General features: G+C 38.7%; 1 protein-coding gene and 1 pseudogene across 12 annotated transcripts in view; one reads left to right on the top strand and one right to left on the bottom strand.

Annotated features, from left to right (window-relative positions):
• TFDP2 (transcription factor Dp-2) overlaps window positions 1-19416 on the bottom strand; it is a 192919-nt gene that overhangs the window by 27724 nt on the left and 145779 nt on the right. For 9 of the 12 annotated variants that reach the window (XM_025290717.3, XM_044946388.2, XM_044946381.2 and 6 more), the window contains 2 exons: window positions 16639-16760; window positions 13605-13652 (listed from right to left, as the gene is read on the bottom strand). In XM_025290717.3, coding sequence (XP_025146502.1) covers window positions 13605-13652; window positions 16639-16760 — 170 coding nt within the window. Of the gene's footprint in view, window positions 1-13604; window positions 13653-16638; window positions 16761-17711; window positions 17877-19416 lie in introns of all 12 variants that reach the window. The other 3 variants (XM_044946404.2, XM_025290720.3, XM_044946396.2) reach the window with 2 other exon arrangements.
• On the top strand, window positions 5558-7899 carry LOC123465820 (annotated as a pseudogene).

Below are 19416 nucleotides of genomic sequence, written 5' to 3'. Positions count from 1 at the left end.
ATGTGGCTTGTATTACATTCTATTGGGCAGCGATGAGGTTGAGTTTGACATGCCTATAGAATATCCAAATGGGTATATTCAGTAGACAGTAGAATAATACCTAAGTCTACAGCCAGTGGGAGCGGCCACTTATAAACCTATCAGTACCTGCATCCAGTTCTTCTTATAAGTTCCAGAGATTAGCCAATACTCTCTTCCTTTTCAAATCCAACTTTCTTTTTCAAGGTAACAGCTTTATTGAAATACAATTCACACACCATAACTTCATCTTTTCAAGTATAAAATTCAGTGGACACAACCATCACCACAACCTAATTTCTCCACCTTAAACAGAAATTCTGTCCCCATAAGCAGCCACTCCCCACCTCCCTGTCCTCAAGCCCTTGGCAACCATGTTTTACTTTCTGTTTCCATGATTTGCCTGTTTTTCAACGTCAGCTTTGCAACTAGAGTTTCTCACTTCAGGCTTCTGATCCTGTATTATTTGCTTTCCTTGACCTGGCTCATTCAGTTGTTTTTTTTTTTTTTGTTTGTTTGTTCATTCAGTTGTTTTTCAAGTGTACAACCGATCATGGAACCTGAACATGATCAAGACACAAGATCCACCTACCAGTTTAAAGGAAACACTGAAGACAGAAGAAAGTGTTAAACTATACTAAAGAGATGCTATGGGACTTCCCTGGTGGCCCAGGGGTTGAGAGTGCCTGCCAATGCAGGGGACATGGGTTCTATCTCTGGTAAGGGAAGATCCCACATGCCTCAGAGTGGCTGGCCCCGTGTGCCTTGCTGTGACTACTGAAGCCCAGCAGCAGCCAAAAATCAATCAATCAATTAATTTAAAAAAAGAGAGATGCGAAAAGCAAAATCTTTAGAATTTTTCTTCAGGACATATAATGTGGTTTCTTCAACTAATAATTTGGAAGGGAAAAAGTGAGAAAAATACAGAGGGAAAATCTACAGATTATAAAAGATTTAACAATTTATTTAAATTCTGATTCATATAGACTGTAAACACACACACACATACACACCCCAGTTACAGGAGAGTGCGGAAAGACAGCAACAGCAGCATAGTTCTCAAACTCTCCAAATCCCCATACAAAAACAGAGCAAGCAAACAGCAAAGCCTGAACCCCTTGACAACGTTTACAACAAAACTAGCTGACAAGGTATCTTCAACCAACCCCAGATTACAAACCGGGGCCAAAGGCTTACACAGCAGTGTCTGTGTTGGTAGAAAAATAAATACTCAGTGGAGCGGCACTTAATGGAACTAACAAGAATTTGCTAGAAAGAACAGGCCAATTTGAGAGCAGCAGCTGAAATGAGAAGTTTTGCCCTCTTCAATACCAGCTGAGTGCAGGAGGCTGAAATAAAGACTGAGGAGGTTGCAACAATCTAGCCCATGTGACTCCCACAATTAATATTCAAGAGCAAATGAAAAACACTGAAGGCAGGCAAAGAATATATGGACAATAAGAGTTTCTGAAGAAGAAAATCAAGGCACGGGAACAGAATAAACACTAAGTGCTGTTAAGTCAAGAAAATGTTTATGAAATAAAAGAAAAGAGACTGTATCAACCCAGAATGACAAGACCAAAAGATTCTAGTAAAACTGCTGGATTTCAAAGAAAAAAAATTATTTAGACATTTAGAAGAAAAAAAAAAAGAGTATCAGATTTTCCAAGAGCAAGCTGTTACATTAGAAGAAAATTAAGACATTTAAGAAACTCCAACAAAGTATGAGCCAAGAATCTTTATATTCAGCAAAACTGACTGAGACAGTCAAAACGATTAGAGAAACACTGACAGAAAGGTCTTGTGAGAAATTTATGTCTAGTTAACTGTAGATGTTAAGATTAAGTGAGCGCTAAGAGGCATATAGTATAGGGTGTAAACAGGTGTATGCTTCAACACTGTAGGACTATTACCTATGATTATTAGAAAAATGAGAAAAGAATGGAGAGAACATCAATTTTTTAATGTTTTCAGTGCTTCCAGGTGGTGCTGGTAAAGAACCTGTCTGCCAATGCAGGAAACTTAAGAAATGAGGGTTCGAAGCCTGATCAGAAAGATACCCTGAGAATCAGGAAGATCCCTTGGAGGAGGACATGGCAACCCACTCCAGTATTCCTGCCTGGAGAATCCCACGGGCAGAGGAGCTGGCAGGCTACTGTCCATACCTTTGCAAAGAGCTGGACATGACTGAAGTAACTTAGTATGCACAGTCACATTAGCTTACATTATTATTATTATTATTTGGGACTATTAAGCATGATCAATGCAAAGAAATAGAGGAAAACAACAAAATGGGAAAGACTAGAGATCTCTTCAAGAAAATTAGAGATATCAAGGGAACATTTCATGCAAAGATGGGCTCGATAAAGGACAGAAATGGTATGGACCTAACAGAAGCAGAAGATATTAAGAAGAGGTGGCAAGAATACACAGAAGAACTGTACAAAAAAGATCTTCACGACCCAGATAATCACGATGGTGTGATCACTGACCTAGAGCCAGACATCCTGGAATGTAAAGTCAAGTGGGCCTTAGAAAGCATTAGTACGAATAAAGCTTGTGGAGGTGATGGAATTCCAGTTGAGCTCTTTCAAATCCTGAAAGATGATGCTGTGAAAGTGCTGCACTCAATATGCCAACAAATTTGGAAAACTCAGCAGTGGCCACAGGACTGGAAAAGGTCAGTTTTCATTCCAATCCCAAAGAAAGGCAATGCCAAAGAATGCTCAAACTACCGCACAATTGCACTCATCTCACATGCTGGTAAAGTAATGCTCAAAATTCTCCAAGCCAGGCTACAGCAATACGTGAACCGTGAACTTCCAGATGTTCAAGCTGGTTTTAGAAAAGGCAGAGGAACCAGAGATCACATTGCCAACATCCGCTGGATCATCGAAAAAGTAAGAGAGTTCCAGAAAAACATCTATTTCTGCTTTATTGACTATGCCAAAGCCTTTGACTGTGTGGATCACAATAAACTGTGGAAAATTCTTCAAGAGATGGGAATACCAGACCACCTGACCTGCCTCTTGAGAAATCTGTACACAGGTCAGGAAGAAACGGTTAGAACTGGACATGGAACAACAGACTGGTTCCAAATAGGAAAAGGAGTTCATCAAGGCTGTATATTGTCACCCTGCTTATTTAATTTACATGCAGAGTACATCATGAGAAACGCTGGACTGGAAGAAACACAAGCTGGAATCAAGATTGCTGGGAGAAATATCAATAACCTCAGACAGACAGATGCTGCTACTGCTGCTGCTAAGTCGCTTCAGTCGTGTCCGACTCTGTGCGACCCCATAGACGGCAGCCCACCTGGCTCCCCCGTCCCTGGGATTCTCCAGGCAAGGACACTGGAGTGGGGTGCCATTTCCTTCTCCAATGCATGAAAGTGAAAAGGGAAAGTGAAGTTGCTCAGTCGTATCCGACTCTTAGCGACCCCATGGACTGCAGCCTACCAGGCTCTTCCATCCATGGGATTTTCCAGGCAAGAGTACTGGAGTGGGTGCCATTGCCTTCTCTGGATGAAAGTGAAAGAGGAGAGTGAAAAAGTTGGCTTAAAGCTCAACATTCAGAAAACTAAGATCATGGCATCCGGTCCCATCACTTCATGAGAAATAGAGGGGGCAACAGTGGAAACAGTGGCATCTGGTCCCATCACTTCATGGGAAATAGAGGGGGAAACAGTGACAGACTATTTTGGGGGGCTCCAAAATCACTGCAGATGGTGACTGTAGCCATGAAATTAAGAGATGCTTACTCCTTGGAAGAAAAGTTATGTCCAACCTAGTTAGCATATTCAAAAGCAGAGACATTACTTTGCCAACAAAGGTCCGGCTAGTCAAGGCTATGGTTTTTCCTGTGGTCATGTATGGATGTGAGAGCTGGACTGTGAAGAAGGCTGAGCACCGAAGAATTGATGCTTTTGAACTGTGGTGTTGGAGAAGACTCTTGAGAGTCCCTTGGACTGCAAGGAGATCCAACCAGTCCATTCTGAAGGAGATCAGCCCTGGGATTTCTTTGGAAGGAATGATGCTAAAGCTGAAACTCCAGTACTTTGGCCACTTCATGCGAAGAGTTGACTCATTGGAAAAGACTCTGATGCTGGGAGGGATTGGGGGCAGGAGGAGAAGGGGACGACAGAGGATGAGATGGCTGGATGGCATCACTGACTCGATGGACGTGAGTCTGAGTGAACTCCGGGAGTTGATGATGGACAGGGAGGCCTGGCATGCTGGGATTCATGGGGTCGCAAAGAGTCGGACATGACTAAGCGACTGAACTGAACTGAACTGAACTGAAGCATGCAATATGGGATAAAGTCAATGAGTAATTACCATATACACTAATTCTATTGTCTTTTTCATCCTCAATGTCCTTAAAAATCAGGATTCTTGATATGGAAAAAAGCAGATTGAGATATAGTAGAGAAGAAGTTTAATAAGATCGGAACTGGAAATATCGATGTGATCTTAGGTAGGGGTCCTTATACATCACAATAACATATTAAAAATACAACAGGGAACTCAACATGCCAATAGGTAACTTCTGATCCTCCTGCAGTTCTCATCTAAATGAGTGATCACATTCACCCAACTGCCTGAAACAGAAACAACAGATTCATCCTAATCCTCCTTTCTATCTAATCAAATTCTATCAAATGTAATCTAAGTCTTGTCTTAAAGAGCTCTTGAATTCAACGTCTTCTCTCTCTTCCCATGACCCTAGTTTAGGCTCTCATAATCTCTCACAGAATATAACTAGTAATGAAAAAGAATGAAATGATGACATCTGCAGCAACATGGATGGACCTACAGATTATCATACTAAATGAAGTTTCATAAGCAATACAACCAAAGGATACAATTCAACAGTGGCTGAATCAAGAAATGAAGCCTCATCTTTGGAAAGCTGGTGGATCATCATGCCAAACCCATCAATGTTTACATCAAATTCAACAGAATTTAGAATAGCTGATACCTGCAGTACACAGATAGGGGACTTGGTCCTACAACCAAATTTGTAAACCACTTTTTTCAAAGTTAAGTGTACAATGCCTCCGGTAAAAGGATTTTACAAGTTAAAGGCTAGATGAAGAACTTAACAACAACAATAAAAAACAACTCAAAATGGACAAAAGACTTGAGCAGACATTTCTTCCAAGAAGATATACAAATGGCCAATAAGTACATGAAAAGATGTTCAATATCACTAATCATCAGGGAAATGCAGAACAAAACCACAATGAGATATCATTCACACACATTATGTTATGTTAAGTTGCTTCAGTCGTGTCCGACTCAGTGTGACCCCATAGATGGCAGCCCACCAGGCTCCACCGTCCCTGGGATTCTCCAGGCAAGAACACTGGAGTGGGTTGCCATTTCCTTCTCCCATGCATGAAAGAGAAAAGTGAAAGTGAAGTCGCTCAGTCGTGTCCGACTCTTAGCGACCCCATGGACTGCAGCCCACCAGGCTCTGATTTTAATTATACAAAACAAACAAAGAAACCCCAGCCAATAAGCATTGGGAGGACATGGAAAAACTGGACCCTTCGTGCACCACTGGTGGGAACGTAAAGCGGCGCCGTCACTACAGAAAATACTACAGTGGTTCCACAAAAACGAAGCATACAATCACCATGTGATCCGGCAATTCCCCTTCAGGGTGTATGTCCAAAGAAATTTCAAGCAGGGGACTCAAACAGATGTTCGTACACCCACACCCATTCCAGCAACATTCATAATAGTCAAATGGTGGAAACCTAAATGTCCATCAGCAGATGACTGAATAAGCAGAAAATGTGGCATGTGCACAGAACAGAACACTATTCAGCTTTTAGAAAAACGAAATTCTGAGAGATGTTACAATATGGATAAACTCTGAAGACATGGTAAGTGAAATAAGCCAGACACAAAGGGCAAATATCATATGATTTCTTTTATATGAGCTACCTAGAATTGTCAAATTTATGGAGACAGAAAGTAAAACTATGGTTACCAGAGACTGCAAGAGGCGAGACTGAAGAGATGTTGCTTAATAGGTATGGGTTTCTAGTAGGGGATGGTGGAGAAGTTCTGGAGATGGAGAGTGGTGATAGACGCACAATAATGAATTTTCTCAGTGTTTTTTTGTCTGTTTGTATGTTTTGAATTTATTAATTTATTTTCCCAGTGGTTTTTTGTTGTTCTGGTTTTGAATTTATGTTTTGTTGTCTTTTATGTTAAGGGCTGATGGCTTTTATGTATCTATAAAGTAAGATGCTGAGGTTTCCCGCATTTTGTAATTATTTCCAAAAAACCAAACTCAGTATACAAAGGATCATGCTTCTGAGCAAAACAAACCTTCTTGTTCTTCATTCTTTAAATTACTTTCATTGCCACATTTGGCTTACTATTATTACTGCTACCACATTCAGAGAAGACTTGCCTTTTCTTGACAAAAATAGTTCAGGAATGCTTGATTCCTCATCACAAAATGAGGGTTAAGAACAAAATAATACAGAGTGTACTTTTTAAATTTAGCTAATAATTTATAAAATAATAAACTTAAAACCAGGCTTATTTTAGAAATTTAAATGGTTGAAAAAATGTTATTAAAAAATGTCTACATTTTCACAGATCTTCTATATGCTTTTGGGTTATATTAAACAAACTTTAAAATGCCACAGGCTACAAAAATGAACTCAAAATGGGTCAAAGATCTAAATGTAAGAGCAAAATCCATAAAACTGTTAAAAATATTGGTGTTAAGTCTTTGTGATCTTGGGATTTGGCAATTCTTAAAGTAAGATATGATACCCAAAACATAAGTACCACAAGAAAATATAAACAAGATAAACACAGTCAAATTTTTAAAGTTCTGTGCTTCCTGCAGGTGAAAAATCAATGCAGAGATCAGGAGAACTTTTTGCAAACCATGTATCCGACAACGGTCTTGTATCTATAACCCATAAAGAATTCTTATGACTCAATAACAAAACCAGCACCGCCAACAACAAACCAAAAGATCTCAATCAAGTTCTTCAAAGAAGATACTTAGCCTTCCTTTAAGCTGGGATGCCATCTTCTAGCAATTTGCCAAAATGACCAACATAAAGGAAAGACGAGCGGCACCTGCTCTGTGTTCTCTAGGCTTTTTAGAAAACATGGAGTTGTTCCTTTGGCCACAAACATGAGACTCTACAAGAAACATGACATTGTAGACATCAAAGGAATGGGCACTGTTCACAAAGCAATTCCCCACAAATGCTACCATGGCAACACTGGAAGAGTCTACCATGTCATCCAGCATGTTGTTGCCGTTGTCGTAAACAAACAAGTTACGGGAAAGATGCCTGCCCAAAGAATGATTGTACACATGGAGTAAATTAAGCACTCTAAAAGCGGAGAGAGCTTCCAGAAACATGTGAAGGAAAATGATGAGAAAAAGAAAAAAGTCGAAAAAGGTACTTGGGATCAACTGATGCACCAGCCTGCTCCACCCAGAAAGGCATACTTTCTGAGAACTGATGGGAGAGGGCCAGGGCTGCCAGAACCCACTCGATTTTAAAAAACAAAAACCCACAAAAGATCTCCAGACTCTAAATATATTTCTCTTAACTGAGTGAAAGTGTGGTGTCCCTTCCCGCAAAGAAATATTTGAAGCAAATTTTAACTGCCCCAATTCAGTGGGTGATGTCATTACTATTCAGACTTAGTGTTTTTTTTTTCTTCCTGGAAAATGTGATGTCGTTTATTGTGCAATATAATTCCAGTGGTTAGAAACTGCCAGAAATTATTCATAAAATATTTGTACTAGGAAAATAAAAAGATATACAAACAGCCAATAAACACTTGAAAAAATGCTTAACATCATCAACCACTATGAACTGCAAATTAAAACCAAAATGAGATACACTTCACATTCATAAGGATGGCTAAAATAAAAAGAGATGGATAGGAAATGTTGGTAAGGAGCTGGAGACATTATAACCTTTGTTGATGGGAATGTAACTGATAGTTACTCAAAAAGCTAAAGAAAGAATTGCCATAGGTAATTTTATTCCTAGGTATACATCCAAGAGAAATGAGAACTGATTTGTTCACATGTGTTCACAGCAGCATTTATAACAGCCAAAATAGAAAGTGAAAGCGAAGTCACTCAGTTGCGTACGACTCTTTGCGACCCCATGGACTGTAGCCTACCAGGCTCCTCCATCTATGGGATTTTCCAAGCAAGAGTACTGGAAATGGGTGAGTTGCCATTTCCTTCTCCAGCGGATCTTCCGGACCCAGGATCGAATCCGGGTCTCCTGCATTGTAGGCAGATGCTTTTACCATCTGAGCCACAAGGGAAGTAAAAATGGAGAAACAACTCAAATGTCCATCATTAATGAACAAATACAGGAAAAATGTGATATATCCATACAATGTTATATTGTACATAAAAAGGAAGGAAGGCAATAAAAAGGAAGGAAGTATAATTTATGCCACAACATGTAACTTCTATGTGTGGAGACAGGGTGGTAGATACAGGCCATCTGGAGCGTTGAGAAGGTTCCACTGGCCCAGGTGCTCCTTGGATAGGCGTCATTTCATTGTCCTCAATCCTTCCCCCACCAATTGATTCTCACTTTTTATACCTCTCAACTCTGGGCCTGGGACCTCACCAAGTCAGTGCAAGGGAAAATAGCTTCCGTCTCCCAATCTGACTTCTCCCATGCGTATTTTGGGACATGGGTTTGTCCACTTTCACTTGTCATCTTTATAATCACACCAGCCTTCATCTCCTAATCCTTGGAGAACCCTATACCTCAATCATGTTTGATGGCAATTTAAGAGATTTCCTTTTTTTTTTCAACAGGAACTTACGAGTTAGAGATTAAAAATGGCTATTCAACCCATCATCTCAAACTAGAAGCTCCCTATCTAAATTTTTCTTTTTAAGTGGGCCAATTTTATTTATTTTTGGCTGTGCTGTACAGCTTTTGAGATTTTAGTTTCCCAACCAAAGATCACGCCCAGGCCCTTGACAGTTGAGAGTACACAGCCCTAACTGCTGGGCCACCAGGGAATTACCTTGAACTCTTAAAAAGAAGAGTTTACACATTTTCTCAAACCTGAGCTCTCTGAACCACCCAAACCCTCTTTCCAAATAACATGAAAATTTGGTCACAGGCTGTAAACACTATCATCTCTATTAGTCTCTTAAAAAAAAAAAAAAAAAAAATCAGTAGGAAGCATTTCTTGCCAAATAAAATCGAACTACCAAATTAAACATGTTTTTAATATTTAAGAAAAAACTACCAACCTAGCACAGTTTGAAAAGCAAGTTTTATTTTTTATTTGAGGTCTTCATAATTTCATATTCACATTTCATTTGAGGTATTTAAAAGAACTATTTCCAAGAGTATTTATCTTTCTAGGCACTTAACTAGAATCAACAATCACTGTCTTTTTATATTTTGCCACAATAATTTATATTTATCTACAAAAGTAATATGAAACTAGAATCTGTAGTATAACATTATATTCCAGGTGTAAACTAATAAATGTGTCCCATTTAAACAAGAAATTATATACAATATACAATAAAAACTTCCTTTCTCATTAAAGTAAGTTAACCAGAATATTTAAATCAGCAAAGTAATTTAGTAACATAATTTAGGGGAAAAAATCCAACCCAAATCCCATTTTCCTGTGTATTTACATCCACTGTGTGAGGGAGAGGGGAAATGGGAAAGAAATGTTTATTATTCACAGATCTCCACTCTCCACCTTGCATGATGTCATCCAGGCCTGGGTGGGCCTCATCCAAGCTGAGGATACTACTGATACACTAATTGATACTACAGATACATCACATAGAAAACTGAAAAACCTCTCAAACTTCATGTGTCCAGAACAAAACTCAATTCCTCCCCAAACCTATTCCTAACTACAGTAAATGCTAATGGCACCAGTATTCACCTAGCTCTCACTGCAAAAAATCAAGTCATCCTTTATTTCTCTCTTTCCTTCATTTAATCTATCAATAAATTCTGTTTCCAAACTGAAAAATTTACCCATTTTTTCCCATCTCCACTGTCAGGTCACTGCCTCCTGCCCTCTAACTGATTTCTCCACTTTTGCTCTTATCTCCTTAGAGTCCAGATCCTTCTCAGCAGTCATTATAAATCGGATTACATTACTCCCCTACTTAAAATCCTGTTTAGAATAAAAACCAAATTCTCTACCATGACCTACAAGGCCTTTCATACTCTGACCTGTGTCTACCTCTCCATCCTCATCTCATCTCTCTCTCTGACTTGCTCATGATCTCAAGCCACTGTGCTTCCCTGAGGATCACAACCTGGTTCCTCACTTAGGAGCCCTGCATTTGCCATTCCCTGTGCCTAGAATCCCAAGCTCCTCAAGGAACTAGCCTGTCTTCCTTGTATTCAAACATCACCCCTTAGAGAGGAATTTCTAAGGTAGCCACCACCCTTCCAATTATCTACAAATCATCCTTCTTAGTTCTTTGCATACCACCCATCACAATCTAGTTATCTTACTTCTTTATTGCACCTCCTCCCCAAATATTAGCTCTTCAAGGGCAGGGACTTTTCTATCTTGCTTATTATTCTCATCCATGCCTAGAACTTACCAACACTTAGCAGATATTCAAAACACTTGTTGAATAAATAGACAACTTCATAAACATCGTCAAAGCAGTACAGATATTAATTATATTGATTTTTATTATTAGCTTATTATAGTTTAAATTTGGAGAAGGAAATGGCAACCCACTCCAGTACTCTTGCCTGGAAAATTCCATGGACAGAGGAGCCTTGTAGGCTACAGTCCATGGGGTCGCAAAGAGTCAGACACGACTGAGTTTAAAGTTTTAACTATATTCCAACAGAATAAAATATATGAGCACAAAGGAAGAGGAAAAACACCACTGTGCTAAATCCTATTCCTTTAAGACAGGAATAAAGGAAACACATGGAGGATATTGCTGCTGCCTGTCAAACACCCAGGACCTTTCTTCCCCCCAGGGAACTCTCACATAGGACACTTCCCATTTGGAATAGATGTATTTGCAAGACACCACCTGACTGTCCAAAGGAAGAAAGATAAAAGGGAACAAACATCTTTCAGGATCAAAATTCCAGGCGAGACCAGAAAGGGGGCTTTCAAAGCAATTTCCACAAGCTCTTTGCAAAGAGTTCAGTGGATCGGAACACAAAGAAAAAACTAACGGGAATCCCTCGACGGATCCTTTACCCACCAACAAGATTTCTTCAGAAAGTGACTTGGTCTTGCAAAGGAACTCAACAAAGGAAGAGCTGTGTAAAACATACTTCAAGTTGTACTGCCAAGTGGTAAGATGAGGATAGAAACCTTATATAGTATGTATCTATGTGGGAGTATGCATGTGTATTATATATATAAATCTATGTCCCCAAGGAACACTAACAAAAATACTTACTATATTTAATCACTATAGAGATATTAAATCATTAGAGAGACAATGAAGAAGTGAAGAAGATTAGTTTGTGGTTGAGAGCTGGCTTTTTGAACCTTAGCACTGGGGAAAAGGGAACCCAAGGCTTTTTACAGCATTACAGAAAAACACATTAATCTGGAGGAAAAGAACATGTGTAAGAACAATAACACAAGAAGAAAACCACATGTAGTCATTTTGGTGGTTTGGTTAGGGAGGGGGGATGGGATTCAATACAGAAAAGTTATATTAAAGAATAAAAGGATAGTAATAGAAAGCACTAGGAAAAAAGGCCAATGAAGCAAATGCAGAAAAGCAAAGTCAAGTCAATGGCTAGACCAACAAACCTAATCTGGCACTTCTATATGCTATCTCTAGAGTTTTCTCTCTTAGAACAATAAAAAGAATCTTGCTTTTCTGTATTATTTGCATAGTCAGGTGATGTCAATCATAACAAGTGAACAGTTTCATTTTAAGGCCTTAAACACTGCCAAATACACGGTTAAAAAGTTGTACTGCTGCTCTTTCCCAGGATAAACATGAAGAAGAAACAGTATGAGCTGGAAAAATGAATTCCCATTAGAGAGAAAAGACCATCTCACCATATAGTTCTATGTAATACAGCAGCTTCTCAGATATGATTTTATCTGTTCAAAACAGTTAAGATCTGAGAACAACAAAGGTCAGCAAGGAACTAAAGCAGAGCTCGTGTCATGCAAGAAAACAAACATTTTTAAATACACCCTCAAGGCTTCACTTCGGGGCCCGTTCACTTTCATTTTAGATGAGATTCTAAAACACCTGGCCGAGTAGTTTCTCAGTGTACAGCAAATCTGAGGTAGCAACTAGAAACTGGAAAAGACAGAAAGCTGTGTTGAAAGCAGATGACCCAACAGGAGAAAGGAGACTAAAACATCGTTGAAAAACAGCAATTAAAAAAACTCAGAATCAATCTAGAAAGCGTTGCTGGCAAGGTTTTATCTAAACAGCCTCTGAGATTATATTTTATTTTAGTATAATGTGACATTAATATGATACTTAGTATAGTGACTTGGGTGAAATACTGAGTTCAAATGATCCTAAAGTGTAAGTTTTCAATCCTGGAGTTTCTGATTTAGTAAGCAATTATAGTTTATTCAACAGGCCATAGGTGATTCTGCTGCACACCTAGAACTGAGAATCACTGTCCTAACAGTCTAAGGCAAGATTACTCTACACTGTATTATTTAAGAAAGGAGACGTAACGTACGACATGGTAAATGAGCACTGCTGTGTTTCATATGTGTGTGCGTGTATGTGCGCTCAGTCATGTCCAACTCTTAGTGATCCCACGGACTGTAGCCCACCAGGTTCTTCAATCCATGGGATTTTCCAGGCAAGAGTACTGGAGTGGGGTGCCATTTCCTCCTCCAGGGGATCTTCCCGACCCAGGGATCAAACCCTCGTGCTGTGTGTCTCCTGCACTGGCAGGTGGCTTCTTTACCAACTGCACAACCTGGGAAGCCCTGTATGTTATATATGAAAGTTGCTAAGAGAATAAATTCTAAGAGTTCATGTCACAAGAAAAATGTTTACTTATTTCTTTTATTTTATATCTATATGAGATGGTTCACTAAACTTACTGTGATAACTGCTTCATGATGTATGTATTAACAAATTGAATTATTGTGCTGTATTACCTTAAACTTATACAGGGCTGTATGTTAATTATATCTCAATAGAACTGGAAGGTTAAAAAAAAAGAAGTGAGGATTTACTATTATCTTTAAATGTGTTCAATAAAACTTGTTTTTAAACTTTGTGTATTTTGAGGTAATCAAGAATAGTCACTTTAGCAGAATAGTTCATCTCCCCAAAGGAGGGCGTGTGCTAAATGGCATACTGCCAAGAGCCAATCCACCCGCAGAATAGTATCTTTTAAAACTACATAAAAATAATACACTTATGCAATGATGAGTGAAGCAGAATACTCAATGTGGAATGAAATAACAGTTGAAACTTAATGAAATTAAAGTTGTATGAAGAAAAACATCTCATTACTTAAGAGTCTGGGTGCTAAACCCCTCTCTATGCAGTAGAATCGCTTGAACAAATTACTTAAAACTTTTACTCACCTTTCTGAAAAATCAGAGTCTATAAATTCTCTAGCCCGTTTTCTATCACTGAAAAGAAAAACAAAAAAAACAAAAAAAAAAAACCATGAAAATGCATAAGGAACTTTACTTCATGAATAATTTATTTTAACTTATCTAATTCCACACTGAATATATATCCAAACAAAAAACTAACAATTACAAAAGATATGTACATAAAATCAGAACTTAAATTTTGTCACTGGACCCAAGAAATCACAAGAGTCATAGGTTTGAAATGAGCTTAACCAATCTCCAGGAAGAAATACTACTAATTTATAAATGAGAAGAGCTTTCCTGCAGGAGACACAGGTTCGATCCCTGGGTGAAAGATTCCCCTGGAGAAGGAAATGGCAACCCACTCCAGTATTCTTGCCTGGAGAATCCCAGGGAGAAAGGAGCCTGGTGGGCCGCAGTATACGGAGTCACTAAGAGTCAGACATGACTTGTGTGTCTACCAATGAAACAATAAACGAGAAGGCACAGCAAAGTTTTATTCACTCTGGAAGACTGGTTCTTAAAAACATTAGACAATCATACTACATGCAGTATAAGGCACAGCCAGTTATTGAGAACACCAAACCCTGCTCATCTCCAAAGCAGGCCAGCACTACGGGCAGAGACTTGGCTCTCATTAAATTACCTTCCAAGGTACGAAAAACTGCAACCTAACTTGCAGATCTATATGAGGATATTGTTAAGGACTGAATGAAGGTCATGGTATTGCTATTATTATGGACTTAACATGATATTATGGACTTAACATGCTATTGTTAAGGATGGAATAAAGAGCCTCTTGATGAAAGTCAAAGAGGAGAGTGAAAAAGCTGGCTTAAAACTCAACATTCAAAAAACGAAGATCATGGCATGTGATCCCATCACTTCATGGAAAACAGATGGGGAAACAATGTAAACAGTGATGGACTTTCTTTTCTTGGGCTCCAAAATCACTGCAGATGGTGATTGCAGCCATTAAATTCAAAGATGCTTGCTCCTTGGGAGAAAGTTATGACCAACCTAGACAGCATAGACATTACTTTGCCAACCAAGGTCCATCTAGTCAAAGCTATGGTTTTTCCAGCAGTTATGTAGAGATGTGAAAGTTGGACTATAAAGAAAGCTGAGTGCTGAAGAATTGATGCTTTTGAACTATGGTGTTGGAAGACTCTTGAGAGTCCCTTGGACTGCATGGAGATCAAATCAATCAATTCTGAAGGAAATCAGTCCTGAATATTAATTGGAAGGACTGATGCTGAAGCTGAAACTCCAATACTCAGACCACCTGATGCAAAGAACTGACTCACTGGAAAAGACCCTGATGCTGGTAAAGACTGAAGGCAGGAGAAGGGGACGCCAGAAGATGAGATGGCTGGATGGCATCGCTGACTCGATGAACGTGAGTTTGAGCAAGCTCCAGGAGTTGGTGATGGACAAGAAAGCTGCAGTGTGCTGCAGGCCATGGGGTCGCAAAGAGTTGGATATGACTGGGTGGCTGAACTGAATGAAAGGCCATTGAATTACAGGTGATTCTGTCGCTTCATCTTACTTGATAATGGAAAAGACGTTATGTATACATATGAAGCGATGTCTCAAGTGGTGCTAGGGGTAAAGAATCTGCCTGCCAATGCAGAGATGCAATGGGTATGGAATATCCCCTGGAGAAGTAAATGGCAACCCACTCCTGTATTCTTGCCTGGAGAATTCCATGGACAGAAGAGCATGGCAGGCTACAGTTCACAGGGTCACAAAGAGTTGGACACAACTAAGCACATACTGGAGAAGGCAATGGCACCCCACTCCAGTACTCTTGCCTGGAAAATCCCATGGATGGAGGAGCCGGTAGGCTGCAGTCCATGGGGTCGCTAAGAGTAGGACATGATTGAGCGACTTCACTTTCACTTTTCACGCACTGGAGAAGGAAATGGCAACCCACTCCAGTGTTCTTGCCTGGAGAATCCCAAGGACGGGGGAGCCTGGTGGGCTTCCGTCCATGGGGTCGCACAGAGTCGGACACGACTGAAGCGACTTAGCAGCAGCAGCAGCAGCAGCAGCAGCACATACACACACACAAAACTCTTTTGCCTCTAGTGTGTGTGTGTGTGTGTGTGTGTGTGTGTGTGTACCTTAAAGCACTCTGCCAGGACTGTTATTTCATTCATTTCTTTAATATGCTTGAAGCAAGGAGATTCTTACTGAACCAAGATTTACTGTTTGCTTATTAGAACTCACAACTTTAAGTCAATGACAGAACCACCAGTGTGGTATGCCATGTTGGAAATAATTTCTAAAGGGACAAAATAAAATTTTCAGTCACTTATTTTACTATTTCCTTTTATGGAGGGATGAGATGCTAAGATGATAAGGAGGGGAAAGATGGAACACACAGAGATCCGATATTAAAAGTGGCAAATGAGTAACGAAGCAGGGACACTGATTTAACTTCCCAGTGTTTTAAAAGAACCAAGATAAAACTCAATGAAAGTTTTAATATATTTTGGTCTCTTTTTTCCCCTTCTTTTTCTGGTTTTAAATGAAACAAAAATGCTAGTTTCAAGAGGAAATTCTAAGCACACACACACATATACATAACTCCTTTCTTATGTGTGTTAAAACAATATAAAATGCAGTTTTTACATCTCCAAAGTGGCTAAAAGTCAAATCATAAAAAGCAGTCTTCTTTCAGCACTGAAGAAAGATGTTTCAGTTACAAGTTATTATTTTATTTTTTCTGTTTAAAATGGTTGTTCCAGGATGAGTGGTCCAGTGGTTAAGACTCTACGCTTCCACTGCAGAGGACAAGGGTTCAATCCCTAGTCAGGGAACCAAGATCCAGAGGCTATATCCTAGATGCCCATTTTATAGCTAGGACATAAAATGAAATAAACAGGTGATCTTAAAGGAAACATACTAGTTTTTAAAGCCATAAAACAAGAACAGAAGGTAAGACAGTGAGCAAAAAAGATCAGAACTTTAAAAAAAAGCTTTTAAAAATGGTAACGTGCAGTACCACTCTTACCCTGGGACCCAGCCAGCAGCTTCTGCTATGTGTGTCTGAGTAACCATTGCTGGCGCAGGGGTGTATGGACTCCCAATCAGAACACTTCCTGAACTGGTTAGTCTCTGTGGTGTGCTTATAATCTGTAAAGTCAAAACAAGGAAAACTATTCTTAGTTGTTAAGGCAAGTCTACAGGCAGAAAATAAGTTTATAAGGAGGAAACCTTATTATGTAAAATGTACTTAATATCAATCATCTAGAATATAAGCAATCCCTTTGACCCACTTGTATATTCTAAGATCCTGAAGCACAAGCATCAACACTGATACAAAGTACACCTTGGATTTCAGCAACTGAATAGCGATTGGGAAGGATTAAGCTGGCGACTGACAACATTTTCAAAATCAGAAAAATGAAAACCTTTCTTTAGAATTATGAAAACTAATTTTAGTTGAACTTGATTAACTAGAACTGGGATAACAGCAAATTAGATTTTCACAGTCCAAAACATATGCAAAGACATTATATGATTGCATTCTTATATAGATGCAGTTTTATCTATTTTTTTAAGAGCATTTCCTCATATCATTAAATATTATTCAAACACATTTTAAAAACCATAAAACATTCTGTCATGTGGATTAATTAACCTTATTATTAGATTTTTACAAATATTCATTATTATAAATAATGCTGTGATAAACCTTTGTGTAAAATTATCTTGGCTTTAATTTCTATTTTTTATGGACGGATTCCAGAAAGGGAATGAATAGAACTAAGATTAAGGACTTTACTAAAACCCTATTTTCACACACACACACACAAAACAGTAAATAAAATAAAGGCATGCTCCAGGGAATGGGAGGATTAGTGGGGCTGGGGAGACAGTACTACTTACAAATGACTAGGAAACTATTTTAATAAATTAATTCTATAGTCAAACAAAACACAACAAATACCGACAGACAGCGGGGAATTCTGATCCTCACAATATGCCAAGGATTATTAAACAAGGCATTCAGAAATCTGCCTCATGAGAACAAAGGGACACTAGACAAGCCTTCCACATTTTCCATACCACCATACTCCTCACCTCCATCTCAATGCAGGATCCTTAAAGGTAGAGGGTGTTTGCAGGGCCTACCACAGTGCTAGGAGACACTCATAGGAAAGAATCAGTAAACATTTACTGAACTGAGACAGAAGACCCAGCGTTTAAAATGATGAAAAAAAAGTAGCTTCTTTCTTCATTGATACGCTAGAAAGGATTATATAAAATCCAGTAAGAAAATACAATATAAAGGGTATAGTTCTCAGCAATCACTGCATCATACATTCTGTTCTCTATTATGCTAACCTGGATGAGTGCTTGAGAAATAGAGTCTGAGTATTTGATCAGCCCCTGGTCTATTGTATTCCCAGAATAGGAGTCTCCACAAAGCAATTCTAAGTATTCCAACTTACCCTGAAACAGACTGCATTACTCGTGCAGTCTGAAAAAAACTATGGAGTTTTTTTCTTTAGGACTCTACAGGCTCAGTTCTACCCAATTTTAAGGGCTTTGTAGGAAAAAACAAAAAGAAGAAGAAGAAGAACAAAGGAGGAAGGGAAATAGGACACAGAGAAAAGCTGGTTATCTTTACTGAGAATGACTTTGGACTAAGTTGTTGCGTTGCAGTTCATTTTTCCTTCCTCAGTGGCAGGCTGCTAGCTGCTGTTCTTTCCTGACCCGAGAGTGATTAGCAACGCTCTGTTCCTTCCTCTTGGCAAGCCTTTAACAAACATTTCACCAACAAAGAAACTGGAAGGATGCTACACTTGTATTGGATCTATATATTAGAAGTTCTTGTGAGATGTAGTGAGTTCTTAAACCAGAACAGTGACAGTGAACCTTAGACAAAACCACACAGAAATCAACAGAACTTGACCAACCAATGAACAGGAAAATTAGTTCATAGAGGTGATAAGTCACACATGCTTTATAAAACTGAAGCTTAATTTTGAAGCCCCAAATTAAAATAATATTCAGTTGATCTGATAAGGGAAATGAACATCTATACTTAGCCTATGAAAGTCATACAGCAACTGAACCTCAGTCTGCAAATTTTCTACCTTCAATCAAGATATCTTATGTACTACTGCCATCTACAGTAAGAAATGCCAAGAGAGCATGTATATTCTGAAAAGAAAAAATCTGTGACTATAAACTGTAAGGAATCTATTTAAATACAAAGTGTTGTATTTAAGGGTTTCGTTATTTCACAAAATTTTCATTGTCATTGTAAGAGACATGCAGTTTTTAACCATGTTAAAATAAGCATGAGATTATCCTATATAAATATATGTGTGTGTGCGCATATAGATAAAACCAGGTACCTTTAAGAAGACAGTAAGAATCCCAAGCCACAGTTACTTCTAAACTAGTTTCTATAAACACAGAAAATAACTTTTTTTCTTGAGAACTTTTGAAATTTCTCTCTACCATGAACGTCCAGTTTCCAAAGAGATATGTAAAAATTTTAAGAGCAAGTATGAGGCGAACAGGTGAGGCTTTACTTAAGAATTTTCTAACAAAATTGTTTTAAAAATCATGGATAAGAGACTGAAAATTAGGGGAAAACATACAAAAGAGACAAACAAGAAGAGAGAGAAGTGGTTCTTACTGGGGTTCTACAATATATTAGGAAATCAAATTACAATAAACTAGGAAATTAAAATAGAAAACTCTGATTCCTGCCTGGGGACCCAGAACTGCAAAAAGTACCTGAGAATCAGGGAGACTGGTCTTGGGCTGGCTC

Source organism: Bubalus bubalis, chromosome 1, assembly GCF_019923935.1.
Source record: "Bubalus bubalis isolate 160015118507 breed Murrah chromosome 1, NDDB_SH_1, whole genome shotgun sequence".
NCBI classification, from domain to species: domain Eukaryota; kingdom Metazoa; phylum Chordata; class Mammalia; order Artiodactyla; family Bovidae; genus Bubalus; species Bubalus bubalis.
Note: the sequence above shows the minus strand (reverse complement) of the source record. Positions and strands in the feature narration are given on the sequence as shown.